This window comes from Halichoerus grypus, chromosome 8 (genome assembly GCF_964656455.1).
Source record: "Halichoerus grypus chromosome 8, mHalGry1.hap1.1, whole genome shotgun sequence".
NCBI lineage: Eukaryota > Metazoa > Chordata > Mammalia > Carnivora > Phocidae > Halichoerus > Halichoerus grypus.
This window is the reverse complement of record NC_135719.1, coordinates 116,228,142-116,246,157: the sequence shown is the minus strand read 5'-3', so window position 1 is coordinate 116,246,157 and position 18,016 is coordinate 116,228,142. Positions and strand designations below refer to the sequence as shown.

The 18,016-nt window shown below is 42.6% G+C and overlaps 1 protein-coding gene across 6 annotated transcripts in view; it reads right to left on the bottom strand.

Annotated features, from left to right (window-relative positions):
* Positions 1-18,016, bottom strand: part of SYNE2 (spectrin repeat containing nuclear envelope protein 2) — a 315,251-nt gene that overhangs the window by 88,066 nt on the left and 209,169 nt on the right. For 5 of the 6 annotated variants that reach the window (XM_078053796.1, XM_078053797.1, XM_078053799.1 and 2 more), the window contains 9 exons: positions 17,264-17,458; positions 16,593-16,667; positions 15,243-15,353; positions 11,206-11,292; positions 7,505-7,735; positions 3,301-3,483; positions 2,148-2,276; positions 1,483-1,604; positions 1,190-1,331 (listed from right to left, as the gene is read on the bottom strand). In XM_078053796.1, the coding sequence (XP_077909922.1) occupies positions 1,190-1,331; positions 1,483-1,604; positions 2,148-2,276; positions 3,301-3,483; positions 7,505-7,735; positions 11,206-11,292; positions 15,243-15,353; positions 16,593-16,667; positions 17,264-17,458 (1,275 nt within the window). The remainder of the gene's footprint in view (positions 1-1,189; positions 1,332-1,482; positions 1,605-2,147; positions 2,277-3,300; positions 3,484-7,504; positions 7,736-11,205; positions 11,293-15,242; positions 15,354-16,592; positions 16,668-17,263; positions 17,459-18,016) is intronic. The other variant, XM_078053801.1, reaches the window with a different exon arrangement.

Sequence of the window (18,016 nt, the reverse complement as noted above, 5' to 3'; positions counted from 1 at the left end):
GGAAAAGAAACCATCACTTGAAAAATAGAGTAAAATCACTAATCTTTCAATTTAGCAGCAATACCCTTCATGTTAGGAGGTTAGCGGTTTCTTTTCCCATTTACTGGTAGGCCCCCTGTATATGGCCAACTCTTAGAATAGAACACAGTCACCTCCAGGGACAGATTTGCATCTTGATTTGTCACTGAAAAATGAAATAAGTATTAAAAATGTGCTGTGACTTTAGCAGAGAGAAAGGTTCAGAATTCATTCCTTTTTCAAACTGGAAAATGAATAAATACAAAGCCCCAGGGTGAGGTGGTATCTGACTCTGCTTGGGGAAAAGAACTCCTGAGGCTGTTCTGCTGTTGGAAAACAAACAATATACATGTTACAGTGTGTAAGACAAGGAGAAACCAAGACTGAAGCCCTACCAATGAGTTTAACTCAACATTAATAGGTCAAAGAAGGTTCTCGTCAGAATAGAGCTGAAAAGTTCCCACCAGACTGGAGACCTGTGAAAAAGGTGGTAAGTTCTACTGCTTGAGTGCAAAGCTGAAGGCAAAAGCTTGACTGCTGCGAGCCACAGTGTTATTCTGCTCACGGGCTCCCTGGTTAGAGAGAAATCCAGCGGTAGCTGGGGCAGTATGAATAAAACCTACAATGGCAGTAAGAGAGCATGTTGATGGAACACAGGTACCACTGGAAGAGGGGCTGGAATCTGGCACTGCAGATTCCAAATTAGCTCTTGATGAATGAATGACAGTAATATAGCACTGTATTGTTTTTAAAGTGTTTTTTTAAACATGTATTATTCATTCCTTTATTCACTCAACATATCAAAACTGAGACTTGAAAATGTTTCAGGTACTGTGCCAGGCACTCAAATGTGAACCAGGCAGACACGGTCTTTCTTCCCATACCACCCGATGGGGAATACAGACAAATAAACAGACACACAGTATGGTAAGAGCTGTAATTAGGGAAGCTCAGGGTGCCACAGAAGCACGAAGGAGTGGCCTTTACTGCAGATTTCCAGGAGGGCGAAAAGGGGTGAGTCAAATGAAAACATGCACTGGGCATCTTTGCTTTCTGAAAATAAACTACTACATAATGCAGAACATAGATGTGTATTTAATGAACGTTTGTTGCATTTTCAAAGATAAACATGCTTATTTATTATTTACACCATGCGCAGGCATGCACTGACCTGAGGCTGCACCTGCTCAGGTAGCGGAAGCCCGAGTTTTGATGAGAGTTCGTGATGTAAATATTGCCACTTATCCCCACTTTGGCCCTGAGTTGACAAGACAGAGTCTAGAGCATCATTTTCGGGACTTGATGCCCTAATGCTGTTAAAGGAAAATAAAAGGTGAAAAGAATCATCAACATACAGAAATTTTATTACATTCAGACAATGTTTTACAAGTGATTTAAAAAGAAATGCTCTTAATTCTCCCAACCATACAACTTGCTGAATGTCCAACTCCAAAAATGTTTTACCTTTCAGATGATTTCTGAGTTGTATCTTTATCAGGTTGGCAATGCTGGGGCCCCATTTTCTTGGCATTAAATTCGATGAATTTGATGAAATCTTTCTGTTCCATTGGTTTTAACTCCAGAACCTATAATTGAGTGAGATTCAAACAGTCCAAAGTTTTCAATTAATGCCCAATGGTTTTTCTGTTGAGATCTCATCTTGAACCACTTCCTAATTTATTATTTACTATTTCCCTTTCTTGCTTGCTTGTTCTCATTAACTTTTATTTCTCAAAAACCTACTTAAAACATTCACACAAGGACCAAGTATATATCACAATATATATTACACACATGGAAAATCCCCCAAAATATGCCAACACATTTTGAAATAATAGGGAAAGAGGTATTACAGTTACAGAGGTAAGTTCACCCTGAAGAAATCTGCTTAGTTTGAAATAAGGTGCAAGTTAATAAAGTAGCAAAGTTAGAGCATCCCCACCTGCAGAAGAATGAAAGCAAAGCAGCTCCTACAGCGCATGCTCAACATGCAGGAACAACCGTATATCACACTTTCCATCCAGTCACGTAAGAAAACACCCCAATGGCAGTTTGGTACTTAGTTCAAAGGGAGATTCCATGCAGAAAGCTTTATTCTTATCCTTATATCTGTTAGGGGCTGCGATTACCTGTTGCTGCTGGAAATCTTTTTGTCTGCTGAACTGTGGCCTTTCAGTTACAATAGATTCAAATGTACAAAGGTTATCTGGTTGGAGATCATTTTGATGCTCTGCAGGTTTCTTTAGAGTGGCAGAATGCTGCAAAAAATTTTATGATGGCACACTATTTTAAAAAAATGACCCACTTTATTTCAGTTCTAATAATGAGACTACATGATGGAAAAGTTTTATATAAAGTAAGTGACTGTATTTTGAAATTTACTGCAATTATATACTACGATTCCATGTACTTATTTCAAAACAACTGCAAAAAATCATTATATTTGATGATGTGGTCATCTTACTTCCTCAATGTAATTCATCCAATGAATTACTAAAAGCCAGGAAATGTACTGCTTTTCTGTTTTAAGAACAAAGTAAAAAAAAAAAACAAAAAACAAAAAAGAGATGTAGTTTTATGCTTAGGCATTCAAATTTCCCTTATGTCCAGAATATTTTTTAAAAGGAGAGAACCACATGAGGATGAAAGGGAAGTGTAGAGCCTGTGTATCTGCAGTCAATCCTATTTCTGTGAATGTAAGTCCTCGGAGTAGGAACCACCGTCTCCTAAGTATAGATGCAAATCTTATATAGGAAGACCTTACCCACAGATGCATATTTGCGTTTATAAATACAGAACTCTTTCAAAAGTCACAAGAACACTATAACTGTATGACACTTTGATCAGTATACATATTTGTAAATGAATAACAAAAAGGACCCTGGAAACAGGTTTTATATTCCTGATGTCAAATTTTAATCTTTGTAAGAGCTTCGTTTTCCAGTCAATTGGAGTCACAAACTTCCTTTAAAACTCATCTTTCTTCTATGAAGAAGGCTTACACCACCTCATTATCATTACTAGCAAGAACGATCAATCCAATCAAACTAATCCAAACCAAACCTACGCCGTCACCAACAGCAGCCTAGGTAGGAAAACTGCAAGGTAAAATGGAATCAGTACCAAGAGTCAATACGACCATCCCTTATAGCTTTAAGAGGCTTCATTCTTTCTTTCTTAGTGTAATTCTTCTGTAGTTGTTTCACCACCTCGGCCAGATTTCTTCCTGGTAGCTCTCCCATATTATCTACCCACACACGTCTACATGAGGCTGTGTTTTACCTGGTCTTCGCTGTATTTCTCCTGAAGCATGATCTGGACTTTTTCCAAATTGCACTTGACGGTCTTTAATTTCACGGAAAGAGCTTCAGCCTCCTGCTGAGTGGCCCCACTGTCTCCCGGCCCTCGATCTGTGCAGCTCTCCAGCAGAGAGGCAACCTTGTGCTCGATCTCTGTTAGCATGGCCTAGGAAACAAAATCATTTAAGTATTCATGGTTTTGGTCTTGAACAAGCATTATACTCTAAAATGAGTTAGATTCACTCTGTCTACCTAGTATATGTAACAAGTCTCAGAAACACAGATTAGAAGGGATCTTGGGAAAACAACAATTTCCACGTAATTCCTGAGCTTTTGGACAGGGGTACAACCAAACCAACCCCAACTTGCAGACGTCACTCTCCAAAATAATCTAAGTGGCTCTATAATCACTTTAGAAAAGACAGCTGAATGTATCCAGCATAGCAAAGTGGTTAAGAACATAGACACTGGGGTGCCTGGCTGGCTCAGTCGGAAGAGCATGCGACTCTTGATCTTAGGGTAGTGAGTTCGAATCCCATGTTGGATGTAGAGATTACTTAAACAAACAAACAAACAAACAAACTTAAAACAAAAACAAACACAGACACTGGAAACAGACTGAGTTCAGATCCCACTTAGCTGGGTAAACTTGAGCACCTTATGTTTTACATGAATGTGCCTTCAGTCATGTGTAAAATGGGGGTAATAACAGAACTTACTTCCTAGGGTTACTCTGAGGAGTTAAGAGTTAAAGTCCATGCCCTTTAGCCAGTGCTTGACACACAGTCTATGCCAACTATCATTATTCCACCCCTCCCCCCGCGAACTTTCCTAACTTTTTCCTGTTGCAATCCGAGTGTCGAGTCGTAATAGAAAAAGAATTTCACAGAACTCTTGGAAGGTTCTTTCCCTTGATCTTTTCCTTCTCTTTTTCAAGTCCATGTAAACTTCCAAAATATCAGAAGATGACAGAAGAAATAATTTGGAACCTAAAACACTTAGTCATTGATACAACCGGCCAACTTACACACGGATCTAAAAATAAATCAGCTAGCTGAAGTAAGTTTCCCTGTAAGTCACTGTCATTGTATTCTTCCCCAACAGATCAAGTCTGCCCTCCTCTGGGGCTCTGAAGCCCAAAAGGTCATGCCAACTGGCAGAGCACACAACGCAACGGCGGCTTTCAGATTCCCATTCCAGCACTGGGATCGTGTGTGCTAAAACTTGTTGTGTTGAAGGAAAAATTATCCTTAAAACACATTTTCAGGGGTGCCTGGCTGGCTCAGTGGGCAGAGCATGAGACTCTTGATCTTGGGGTTATGAGTTCAAGCCCCACAGTGGGTGTAGAGATTACTTTGAAATAAAAAAAATCTCAAAAAACAAAAACAGGGGCGCCTGGGTGGCTCATTCGGTTAAGCATCTGCCTTCGGCTCAGGTCATGATCCCAGGGTCCTGGGATGGAGTCCCTGCATCGGGCTCCCTGCTCAGCGGGGAGTCTGCTTCCCCCTCTCCCTCTGCCTGCCGCTCCCCCTGCTTGTGCTCTCTCTCTGTCAAATAAATAAAATCTTTAAAAACAAACAAACACAGATTTTCAAAGAATATATTCTTATAAGTCCTCTATCCAAGCAAACTTCTTGTATCCTCTACAGACTCTTCTAAGCTTAAACAATATGTAATCATAGGTTTTAGAGTGGCCTCAAGATGTACTATAATTTTGTGCTCCTTTTTTCCATTTAGCTATTTTATGTATACTTTTTCATGTGTCTATAGACATATGCTTCATGATTCCCACTTTCCTAGCTGCAAGTTGATATTCCACGATTCATGTAACTTCCTTACTGGTTAAACCTTTAAGCTGGTTCCAGTTCTTCACGTTTGCAATTAACACTGCCAAAAACATTTTTCTCCTTTCTGGGTTATTTTCGGAGGGTACATTTAAAGTAATGGTGTTATTAGGTCAAATAAGATGGACATTTTATATGCTGACAGCTGACCTCCCAAAACACTGAGGCAATCAGAATAGTACATCCAGAGTTTTCCAGGATGATACAATTTTTGCCAATATAACATGAGAACAAAACAACAGCTGTTTTGATTCACATGTTCTTAACAATCAAGGCTGAACATTTCTTCTCAAATATTAAATGACCCAATATAATTTTTTCTGGACTGATCTGTTCGCTCCTGTCCTTTGGACATTTTCCCACTGGGAACTTGATGTTTTTTACAGGCTCCTGGAAGGCTTTTTATATATTTCAATATTAAGTTGTATGTGCCATGGTGTTCTATAAAGGAGCCAAAGATGGCCCCGGTACATTGGTCCCTAGGTTGCTTATTTTTTCACAGCAGGCCAGAACCATCAGCTCAAATCCTACTGGCACCAAACTCAGGGTGGGACCCCACATCTGCCCCCTATCATTAAGACACAACTCTGGGGCTCTAAAAGACCCTAGCCTCTGTTGCCCTTTGGAGCTCTCTGACATCACCTAGACACACAAGCCCCTCTGGATTCCCTGCTCCCCTGGGAGTTCCTTTGCCTTCCTCCCCCCCTTCGAGGTCGTGGTCCCACCTCCATTTCCTGCCACAGTGTCTGGAAGGGCACCTGTACAGAGGGACTTCCCCAGGCCTTGAGCTTCTGCCAAAATGTTGCCCAAAGAAAGCTTGCTGTGTGCTACTGCCACCTTGTGGTTGTGTCTTTCCCTTGACAGCCCCCAAATCCTTGACCTCGCTACAAGGGGCATGAGAACGGGATTCTGGTGGTGACCAAGGAAATCAGCATGGGGTCTATCCAGTCAGCAAGGCGATCAATTGGCAAATCTATCCTGGAGGGCTTTAAGTGGCTGGGACTCAACATCTCGAACACCTCAGGTTCAATTTAGCACAATGTTGCTCTGTGCTGTAGTACCGTTTTTTCCAGACTTGCCTGTGCCTCGTCAGCCGGACCACGAATAGTGCCAGTATTAAAGTGAACCTGCCCTATCAAGAGCTGACTTTTGGGGTCAGAGGTGGGGAGCTTCCAGGGGAAGGAGGTCAGCCTGTCCACCTGGGTACCCCATGAGGCAGGCGCTGGATATTGTAAGACTGTGGGCCCAAGTGGAGAAAGGGGATGACCAAGGATGGGCTACCCCCAACCCCATAACAGGCTATCGTGGGAGGAGCTCCCTGTGGCCGGGTGATATGGGGGTGCTCTGACAGGGTGTCCTCATTCCTGGTGTCCGCTACGGCAGACAAAAGAGCCAATCAGGCCGAGACATCGGACCAAGGCTGATCTAACCATCCTTGGGGAAGGCGCCTCAGATATTGTGACACTTCATTATGCTGCGGTGATGTCGTCATTCTAGCTTCTCCCTGGAGGGACACAGAGATCCCAACCTTTGGGCCGAGCCAGCAAATGTTACGACTAACGGCAAGGAAGTTTATATTCCTGTCCCCACCCCTCCTCAGCAAGAGTAGGAGCATTCACAGTAAAATGGCAGCAAAGCCCATTTATGCTATATCTGTGATCTTGCAAATTCGGATATTCGGCTTCATTTCAGAAGAATGGAAGTTCTAAGGAACTTATTATGAACACAAATAACAGCATTTACCAAGCACTTCTTATGTACTTGCTACACCCGACCCTGGTTCTTTTTTTTTTTTTTTTTTTAAAGATTTTATTTATTTATTTGAGAGAGAGAGAATGAGAGATTGAGAGCACGAGAGGGAAGAGAGTCAGAGGGAGAAGCAGACTCCCTGCTGAGCAGGGAGCCCGATGTGGGACTCGATCCCGGGACTCCAGGATCATGACCTGAGCCGAAGGCAGTCGCTTAACCAACTGAGCCACCCAGGCGCCTCCCGACCCTGGTTCTTGTACCTTATCTCATTTAACCCTGACAAAGTCCTAGGGGATAACCGACCACATGAGGAAAATGAGGTGGAAAGTTAACGTCCCCAAGTTCACGGTTACTGTGACGGAGCTGGATCTGGACTCTAGATTCCGAGCTCTTACCCGCTACTGTCTCTCCAAATACTCTGCTTCCCCAAATCGCCTCAAAGAATTCCCCTGAGAACAAAAACCTGAGGCCAAGACAAACACAGGGGTCAGCGTTAACAGGAAGAAACACGCTGTTGCTTTAAGAGCACTTCGCCCAGTCTTGGAAGGGGATTGGTGCAGAGGCCAGCCCTGAACTCCAACCCCTCAGCCTTACCTGGCACCCCACCAGCTGCTGTTCCACCAACTGCTGCATGTCTGCATTTAATGTTTCCGGCTCGAACGCCACGTTGGCTTGGCGCAGCCACAGCTCCAGCTCGGCCACCTGGGTCTTGCAGGCATGGAGGATTTCCGCAGGCTTGGGCCTAGATTGCTCCACCGTGGCCTCAAATGCTCCTTGCTCATCAGAAAAGCCCAGAGCGGCAGCCTTGAGCGGACGTGTGGCACCCTAAGATAAACCCAAAGATAATCCAGCAGTGAAAAGCCACGGAATCCCAAGTTTGCACATTTGAGCCTGCAAAAGCCTGTGAACTTCCAGCATTTCCCCCACTTAGAAGAAAACAAACAAATAAGGGCAGAAAAAGTAAGAAAGAAAAGAAAAATGCACCTCCACACTCATAGCAACGATCACGTGACCTGGGGCTCCAGGTTTCCAAGCAGCCGAGCTGCATGTACACAGGTGGTGTTCCCGGGAACGGAGGACGCAAACGGGCTCGCGGTTCATTAAACAGCGAGTGGGCCCCAGGAGACAGGTGAGTGTGCGAGAGAGGGTGTGCATGTGGGTGTGTGCGTCTGAAACTTCGCAGCGAATTGGCCGGGGTTTGAATGTGTGTGACACATGATTAAGCAATGCTTACATTGCGGTGAGCTCTGATCAAACAGAAAAAAAAGGCTCTTTACACACCGGCTGGGATACAAGGAAATGTGCCACACACTTAACAAGTAGATTTTAAAATATTTTCGCTTTTTTCCCCCCCCTAACATACAATGCTATTACTCATCTAAATTTCTCCCTATTAAAAGTAATGTGAGTCAAGTAATGAACTTCAGTGGGGTAATCTGGAAATTTTTCTCCTGTTCTTCAGAGAGACTCCCTGAAACTGCTTTTCACTGTCTAGATACTCAAATATTATTGAGTTAAGGACTAGGTGCTTATACTATAGTATAAAGAAAGAATGATGTAAGATGTGTTCTTATTGCAACACCTGGGTTGCTTATTGATCCAAAAGAAAAAGAAAAGAAAAATTTCTTCCAGGTACCAAATCAAGTATTCTATTAATCAAGTATATATTAGATGTTTTCAGGGATGCCTGGGTGGCTCAGTCGGTTAAGCATCTGCCTTCGGCTCAGGTCATGATCCCAGGGTCTTGGGATCGAGCCCCACTTCAGGCTCCCTGCTCCGCGGGGAGTCTGCTTCTCCCTCTGCCTGACACTCCCCCTGTTTGTGCGTGCTCTCTCTCTCTGACAAATAAATAAATGAATCTTTTAAAAATATATATTAGACAATTTCAATTTGGAAGTAAAAGATTTGATATACATATATATTTGCTTCCCACATCCTTTTCCAAAACATTGAAAGATCACATCAACCCTTCTAGAGAGATTCCTTTAGGAATTTGTGTATTTCTCTACAAAATTATTGATCTCAATAAATATTTTATTGATTATGAGTATGATGAAATACGATGTTTTCTATATAAGGCTTTGCTAACTACACGTTAGCATCCAAAACAAAATTGTTCACAAATGTATACCCTAACTCAACTCAAATGCAGGAAAATTCCCAATGACTACAGAATTTTGTTTAAACACAGAACTTCTAGGGTGCCTGGGTGGCTCAGATGGTTAAACGTCTGCCTTCGGCTCAGGTCATGATCTCAGGGTCCTGGGATCGAGTCCCACATCGGGCTCCCTGCTTCTTGGGAGCCTGCTTCTCCCTCTGCCTTTCTCTCTCGCTCTGTCTCTCACGAATAAATAAATAAAATCTTTAAAAAAAAAAAAATTTATAAAAAAAATAAATAAACACAGAACTTCTAGTACAACAAAAGTAAACAAAATAGGCAAGTGGTAACAACAACATGCAGGGTGTGAAAATACCCATTTTCCACACACATGGTGGGTATCAGGAAAGCTGCGTTCGCAGAAGTGTCTGAGTTGCACCTGTTCCCCCTTGACCATCTATTAACTTCACAGAGGTGTGTTCTTTACTGACAAAACACTATTTCTCCCTTGCCTTCGTCAATATTTTTTTCAAGAATCATCTTCTTAAGGAAGTCTTCCCTTGCCTTGAGTTTCTCTGCACAGTTGGGTCTATACTTGGGAGTCACCTGGTTTCAATTTTCTTTTTTAATCCTGATTTCTTAAAAAAGAACCAGTTGTGTGATATTACTGCCAGACACCAACTGCTAGGCATCCGATTAATTCTTTTCTAGTTTTCAGATACTGCTATCTCTTGGCGGCAAAGATTTGGGGATCCTCATTTTTGTCACCTGAGATAACAATCGTTAATATTAACTAATTAGTCTGTGATAACTGATTTACTATCGACCTTCTTTCTTTATTCAAAAACATTATTCGAGCACCTATCATAGACCACACACATTTTTTAATGGCAATACTGAATTTCTTTCCTTTTTCACTAACTCACTGAATTAATGAGAAAACAAGGAAGCTGGATAACTAATCTGGGCTTTACTTGCTAGTTATTTGAAACTGAAGAGAATCCAAAGGTGAATGGAGGGGAAAAAAAGAATATTTGCAACCATAGAAACGGCAATTGCTAAAGGTGGCCTGGGAAACCTGCCAGTAACCAATTCACCCACCTCTTTTTACAGTCAAAGAAATCCAAGTTCATTTAACGCTTAAGCAATTCCCCCACCTCCCATTTCACCACTTTGCTTCTGAGAAGCTCGGGCCAACATGTAAGTTACTTGCCTGAGGTCACACAGCTCTGCAATCTTTTAATTCAGAGTCCACAGTTCTTTCCACAATCACACCCCTGCTAAATATCTTTTCTAAACGATAGCCCCAAATTCTAAAAGCAGCAATGATTTAAGCGAGTGTTTTATGATTGTGCATGTCAGGGGTCTAAAAAGTATTACCACAAGTATTTCTTGCTAAAGAGAATTATGTCGTTTCCACCATGTAACTGTAAATTAATAATACCCAACCCTTTATTGGGCTCTGGGGCCAGGCCATCATGCTAAGTGATACACACACCCTCTCATTATTTCCCATCACAAGCCCTTATTATTCCCAGTGTACAGATGGGGAAACTGAGGCATAGATAGGTTATTCAAACCACCTGTGGTCACCCAACTAGTAAGTGGAACCAGGACTCAGTCTCTGATTTCATTACGCCTTGGGATCTACAAGTCCACATTCTTCACATGACTTCCCCAATCTCTAGTATCCAAGTTCGGCTCTCACTAAGTGAATGTCACACTGCTTGGTTTCCACATCAACACACCACTGATCTAAGTAACAGGATTCAGTTAAAATGCAAGCTAATTTTCCGGTGGTGGCTGTATTTCATGCCAAAATACCAACCCTTTAAATTTACTCCTTAACATTTTACAGTCAGTTCTACAAACATCTGCAAGTCTCCCCCCACAGCACCACCACACACACACACTTGTTACAGAAGAAAGAAGTAGTTGCTGGTGGAAAGGCTAGTTCACGCTGACAAATAGTGAGCAAGCGATAAATCCTTCCTTGCTCCGCACCATGCTTACTTTCTAGGTCAACATCTGATGGCAAATCTTCCAGTTTTCCAGGCTGACAGCACATATGAAGATGTTAAAGTTCACAAAGAACTCTTGGCTCAATATACAAAGTATTCCAAACACAGAAAGCTTCTCAGCTCTGGATGCTCGTCCAGGTACCTGAGCAGTTTGCTTGTTACCGACAGGGACTTACCTCCTCTGTTTGGCTGGGACTCAGTGAGTCTGGCGCAAGAATTTGTGCCATAGGATTATCACATGTGCTTATTTTCTCAGCTGCCTCCTGTAAAGAAAAGAACCAGAGGTCCAGAAAACTTCCTGCCCTTGCTCCCATGTAAGTTACTCTTCCTGCACCGGCTCATTTTACATATCACCTGGTTGCAGAAATGTCCAGAAGAGTCAGGTGCATTTAGGGAAAAGTTGGTTTGTTAGGAAAAAAATCAGCTTCCCCAGGTTTGTCTTTATTTGAAAGACTTAAATTTTCCAAAGCTCTCTAGCTAATGAGGAACATACAAGGAAATCTACAGAATTCTCTATTTAAGTGGATTAATAGGGGAACTAAAATTAAATGAAGTTATATGATAAAGGCCACCTTTCAAATAATAGGGGGAAAGATTAACTTATTAAATTTGGGAACTACTGAGGCATTTCATGAGAAAATATAACCAAATCCTTATCTTACTCCTAATAATGGATTCTAATCATATCTAATATTTGTTTATTAATTAACTAATTAATTTTTAGAGATAGTGTGAGCAGGATGGGGGGTGGGAGAGGGAGAGGGAGAGAGAGAATCTTAAGCAGGCTCCACACCCAGAGTGGAGTCGAACACAGGGCTCTATCTCACAACCCTGAGATCATGATCTGAGCCAAAATCAAGAGCTGGACGATCAACTGACTAAGCCACCCAGATGCCCCTCTATCTACTATTTAAATGTAAAAGTTATACCATAAAAAGTCTTTTAAAAAAAAAAATGAATCTTTTTCTAATCTAAGAGTGGGGAAGGACTTTTAAAGCATGCAGTAAAGGGAAAGAATGTTAGTATTAGCAACATAAAAAATAATAATGTTTACCTTAAAAGCATCATAACCTAAGTTAAAAATGAAATAACAGACTGGGATAATAGCTTACAATGTGTTAATATCCTTAATATATATCCTTAAAAGTCAGTAAGGAAAATATCAAACCCTAGGTAGAGAAGAAAGTCAAACGGCATGAGCAAGCAATTCATAAAAGAAGAATACAAAAGTAGGAGCGCCTGGGTGGCAGAATCGGTTAAGTGTCCGACTCTTGGTTTCAACTCTTGGTTTCCGCTCATGTCGTGATCTCAGGGTCATGAGATCAAGCCCCACATCGTGCTCCTCACTCAGCAGGGAGTCTGCTTCAGACTCTCTCTCCCTCTGCCCCTCCTCCCTGTGCACGTGTGCACACGTGCTCTCTTTCTCTCTCGAATAAATAAATACATCTTTAAAAATAAGAGTACAGGGGCACCTGGGTGGCTCAGTTGGTTAAGCGTCTGCCTTCAGCTCAGGTCATGATCCCAAGGTCCTGGGATCGAGCCCCGCATCGGGTTCCTTGCTCAGTGGGGAGCCTGCTTCTCCCTCTCCCCCTGCTCATGTGCTCTCTCTCTCTCACTCTCACTCATTCTTTCTCTCAAATAAATAAAATCTTAAAAAATTAAAAATAAATAAAAAATAAAAACAAGAATACAAAAGCCAATAAACACAGAGATATTCATTCTTAGAACATAAATGTAATTTGAACCACTGGATAAGTCTGGCTAAAACTGAAAATATCTCACGTCAGTTTGGGGTCAAGAAAGCGGCATTTCCATGCATTCCTGGAAGGAATAAAACTGATACAGTCTTTCTAGAGGGCAAACTTTCTAGTTTGATAATTGTGTCACACTTTAAATGGATGTATACTTTGATTCAGCACTCCCACTTATTAGGTTAACCAAGGTTAAACAATGGGAAAATGATATATACACAAATAATTAACATCATGTGGTGGGAAAAGGATAATTGACCAATCTTGATTGTTCTACTTACAAGCTGCATAATCTTGGACAAGTTCACTGGGATTCTCTGTGCCTCTGAGGTAGGAATGTAACCTTCCCCACTCATGCATGTGATTACTAAACAAGATGACATATATAAAGCATCTAGCAGTAACTACCAAAATATTACTTTTCAGCTTCTTATACTGAAAACAAGAGCTGTTATTAGAAAGGTATGAACCAAGAACTAAAAGTAAAGCTTAGACAAAATTGGAAAGGGAGGTGAGGATCATGAAGAGTCTGGAAAGGCTAAGAAGACTATATTTTACTCAGCAGATAATCAGAATCCATTCAAGATTTCAACTTAGCGGTAATGGGTTTAGGAAAAGTCATCAGTTATTATTGTATAAGACGTACTCGGAAAAATAACTGGAGGCTCTGAACTCAATTAGCAGCATACTCCAAAAGCCCAGGGCAGAAGTCACAACTGCCTGGAATAGGATGACGGCAAAATCATGGGAGGAGAAGAAGGATGAATGGACATCACTTGGCCACTGATTGGACATGGAAAGCCAAGAGAAGTGAGGTACCTAAGATGACTCTGAAGTCTGTCTTAGACTCTGAGAAAATAGTGGTGCCATAAACAGACATTGAGAAATTAGAAGAACCAATTTTGAAGGAAGGTGGTAAAATGAGTTTGAGATGAAGACAACACATTCAAAAAGAGAAATCTATCAGCAAGGTGGAAATGTAAAACAGACTTAAAGGAAAAGTCAAGAGGCTTGCTGTGGGGATCACTGGCACAGGGGGACGACCAAACCTACAGGAGGAGATAAAACTGCCCTGAGGGAAATGAGAGAAGGAAGAGGACAGAACACTGGGCAAATGTCCACCATTATGTGGGTAGGGTGACAGGTGATAGAGGAGGGGCTGCAGGTATGAGACGAGAAAGTGCAGAATTAAGAAAGCCAAAGTATCCCTGCATTTCAGGAAGGAAGAGATGCTGATAGTGTCTAATGCTGGAAAGATCAATAAGGATTAGGACTCATAAAAGGACACTAAACTGATGTTCTAGATGTCAATGGCAGATTAAACATAGTCAGGGGCAAAAATCTGATTACAAAAGGGGCCAACGGTGAGGAGCTCCAAGTAAAGACTTCTAGCCACAAACGAGAGGAAGCACAGTAATTGACCCCGGGAAGCAGGATAGAGAAAGTCAATGCATTAAAGTACCTTGCTGAGCCCAGTACAGGACATACATCCGTAAAAGATAAAGTTCTTGCCATTCACTGAACTGTGTCCGTGTGTGCATAAAAATGTGGTAAGTCCTAACTGAGGTTCAGAATGCTACCGGACTGAAGGGAAAGTGGAGGCTTCTTGGAGGAGGTGGAAGATGAGAGGGCCCTGGCGGATGAGCAGGTGGTCTACAGGCGGGCTGGAAGGGAGGGGCATCCCGGGGATGCAAGGCAGTTTCTGAAGACAGTCTGGGCTTTGGGATGCTCAGTTTGTTTGGAAGGGCGGGACCACGAGGGAGAAGACTTGCTGGAGATGGGGAGACTGACTATGTCTCAGAAAGGGAAGGAACCCGTCAAGAGGCAGAGCCCAGTGCCGAGGTTTAACAAAAGGACTGGCCTAGGGGCTGGGGGGAGGGGTCAGCCCTGGAGACAAGAGCGCAAGGCAGATGGATCATAATGATGCTGGGATGTTTCAGGAACATGGGGAAAACATCGTTTTCACATTAGCTTATAATGATTTTCTAAGGTGAGGGCATTTGCCCTTCTAGTTTGAGAGGTTGGAGAAGATTTGGAAGGTCATAAAGAGCAAAAAAGACATTAATACACATTATACACTACCTTGTTCAAAGAGGATTATGGGGAGACTCCTCCCCCAACTACTCCCAAAAGAGAGGTGTATTAAATGCTTTGAAACATTATGGTGAACTTTTAAAGAGGGGCTCCTTTGAGTTACCTGTTTTGTTAGTCTGAATTCTCACATATGGAGTTCTCAGAAAATACTCTCCTATTATCACTGAGTACACAATAGAACTGCAAATAATAAGCCCGTACTTGGCTGTTTTTGAATTTGTGCAGAGGTAATGGTGAGAAGCTTAAAAAAATTCAACCCCAGCAGGTTCCTTCCCTAAGCAGTCTTTCAAACAAGAGATTCTTTGGACTTACTTCCTTTACTGTCCCTGCAAGCCCCCAACCACCGAAGGTATTATGTTCAGTATTACCTGGATGATGGTTCCAGAAGACGAGGATGCTCTATCTTCCTCCATGTCCCTATCATGCTTCCAGAGTAAAGACCAAGACCCAGAAGATGGCTCTGCTTTCTTATCTCCATTCTAACACAGTAATCAATTGATTAGCAAAGAAGTAACTTCCTACCATCCTAAAAGCATCCTACTCATCTCTCTTGTAAAACTCAGTTTACCAGGCAGTGTAACTGTAGCCTTTAATCCCCCACCCCTTCTATTTTTCACCTCTTTCTTTGGCTAAGCAAATCATAGGAGTCTAAATGTCGTTACTCTTCCTGAAGCCTAAAAGATATTCTGAAAAGTTGGAAGTCAGCTCACATCGCTCAAAAAGGATCTTTAAAATGGTGCTTTAGGAATTTAATCTGCTTTGGTAAAGGTAACCTTAAATGCTATCTTTAAATAACGGCCTGATGAACATATGTTTTTGCTGTTGCCAAAGACAAACAGTTGGTATTATAAACATATCAGCTCAGAGGCAAATATAGGCCTTAAATTAGAAGCAGACGGCCAGTCATTCTATTCTCGGCCCCGGTTCCTCTGCTCTCGCTATTCCTTCTGCCGTGAAGGGGCATACTCAGATTACGAAGTTGTCTGGTGGTCTGAGCACAGAGTGAGCCTGTGATCTCCCTTGTCCTACCACTCAGTTCCATGCTGTCCCAGTCTATAGGAAAGCAGGTGGTTCTGTGTGATGGTAGAGCTCCTGAACAATCCATAAAATGAGAAGAGAAAGTGTCTAGTGGTTACATGTGAGACATAAAGATGACAAATTGCTGCAATTTTCTTCCTTTTGGCACAAGACCCATCATAACTTTTGTTTTTAAAGTACGAAATGGAAATTGATACCAGGAAAGGCAACTGTCCACGTCTCCTTCAATCTGTTCTAATGAAGTCGTAAGGATGAGTGGTATTAGGTGCTAACACAACTCTCTATATTGGCAATGCTGTTTCAGACTAACAAATCTGGAAACAAATTCAAATCTGGAAAAATAAAGTTCTACAAAGCACACTAGGAATGCCAACCAAACAACATACTCTCCAAACTTCAGAGAAGGTACTCAGAAGTCAGGATCCAACCAAGAACTTCACCTTCTCCCTTATGCTAACAAGTGCGTCTGAATTACATTTCTCCCACTTGGGCTTGAAGTCAATTTAGATGCACTTAACGTTAATAATGTAGGAGAACGGCTTCAATCACCCTTATAAAACATCGGCATTAAATTTTAAAATCCTTGTGTTTCTATTCATTTTAAGAGCTTCCCATTGAACTGAACTTCTTTTAGAGATTTCAGTTCTCACGCAATGTAATGAGAAAATCATGTTCCTTACTTCACTCTTCAGGGAGCTCTCTTCCGCCTCTTCCGTGAGCTCCGGCAGGAAAGACATGGCACTGGTTTTGTTCATCTGAAAGGCACAGCACAAACGCTTGTGGCCAGTTTGCTGTCCAACATCCCCAGGATCCTGACCCAGCTGCGCCTTGATGTAGCTAATTGTTTACTCATTTCATTCGAGCAGCCCACCCACCCACGCAGCATCTGGGTCCAATAACTTGCAGCTCATCCTGCCAAATATCATGACTCCGTCAAATCTTACATCCCTTTTACCCGCACTGCTCCCTGTGGCCCCTCCTCCAACAGTTCAAAATGGGATCCACAGGTGTGGACCCTGAGTGGGCTTAGAGTGGGGCCGGGTCCATTTCTGACTTTGCACTGGGCTGACCGGTTACGACGGAGATCCTGCAGGCGTGGCTCCCACCCTCCTGCCCGTGGAATTCCATATACCCCTCAAGGAACTCGGGTATAAGAATTCCAGGTTGAGTCCAGGACAGACACACTCCAAGGATTTATATTCCCTAGTGAACAATCTCAGGCAGATGGCTCCACTTTTAAAATTCCTATAGGCCATCAACCTAGATGCCACAGGCTTTTCAGGTGACAAATAACACCAATTCAGTACTCCTGTGGGGAGTGGGACCAACATTAGCCTAAAGTCCTACCCACCTTCCACTCAGAATCCCTCTCAGCTACTCTCTCCTCTTCTGACGCTCCGGTTGATGGCATTTCTTGTTCTAATGCTTGCTGGTCTTGCTGTAAATGCTGATGAAGGGTTAGGATGGCAGCCTTCAGGTCCACCAGCAGGTTCTCTTTCTTCTGGTTCAAACTCAGAATCTGCTTTTCCATACCTTCGATGTCTCCCTGTGCAGAAAGAGTGTTTGCATTGCTGTGAGCCCTCTGAGGCCTCTACCTGCCCCCAGGAGCTTGCATCATTTGGTATAAGGGGTGATGAGTGTTCTACGGTATTTGATGTGCAGATCCAGGAGTGAATGTCTGGGACGGTAGAGCTCCTCCTGATCCTGGCTGCAGTTCCAAATGACCTGGTGAGGGTTTATAAGCTCCCCTTATGGGATGACTTAGCTTCACCGGACACTTGATCCATCAATTCTCTGGGGGTCAAGCTAAGGCTCAGAGATTTGTCACAAGCTCTGTGGGGGACTGTGGTGTGCAGCCAGGGCTGGGAGCCACCACTCTGGTGGCAACAGGACTGACGGTCAGAATCCACAGGGTCACGGCCCGGGAAGTTTCCCAGGACATTTGTAAGTAGACTAACATTCAGGAACCACTCAGAAAAAACAAGGTGAGAAATCTCACACTTCTATGATGGCTTCTGAAGCCGTCTTTACTATTACTGAATTCATTTACTTTTTCTCACAAAATTTCCTACAAAATGGGAATAAACAAGCAAATAGAGGGAGC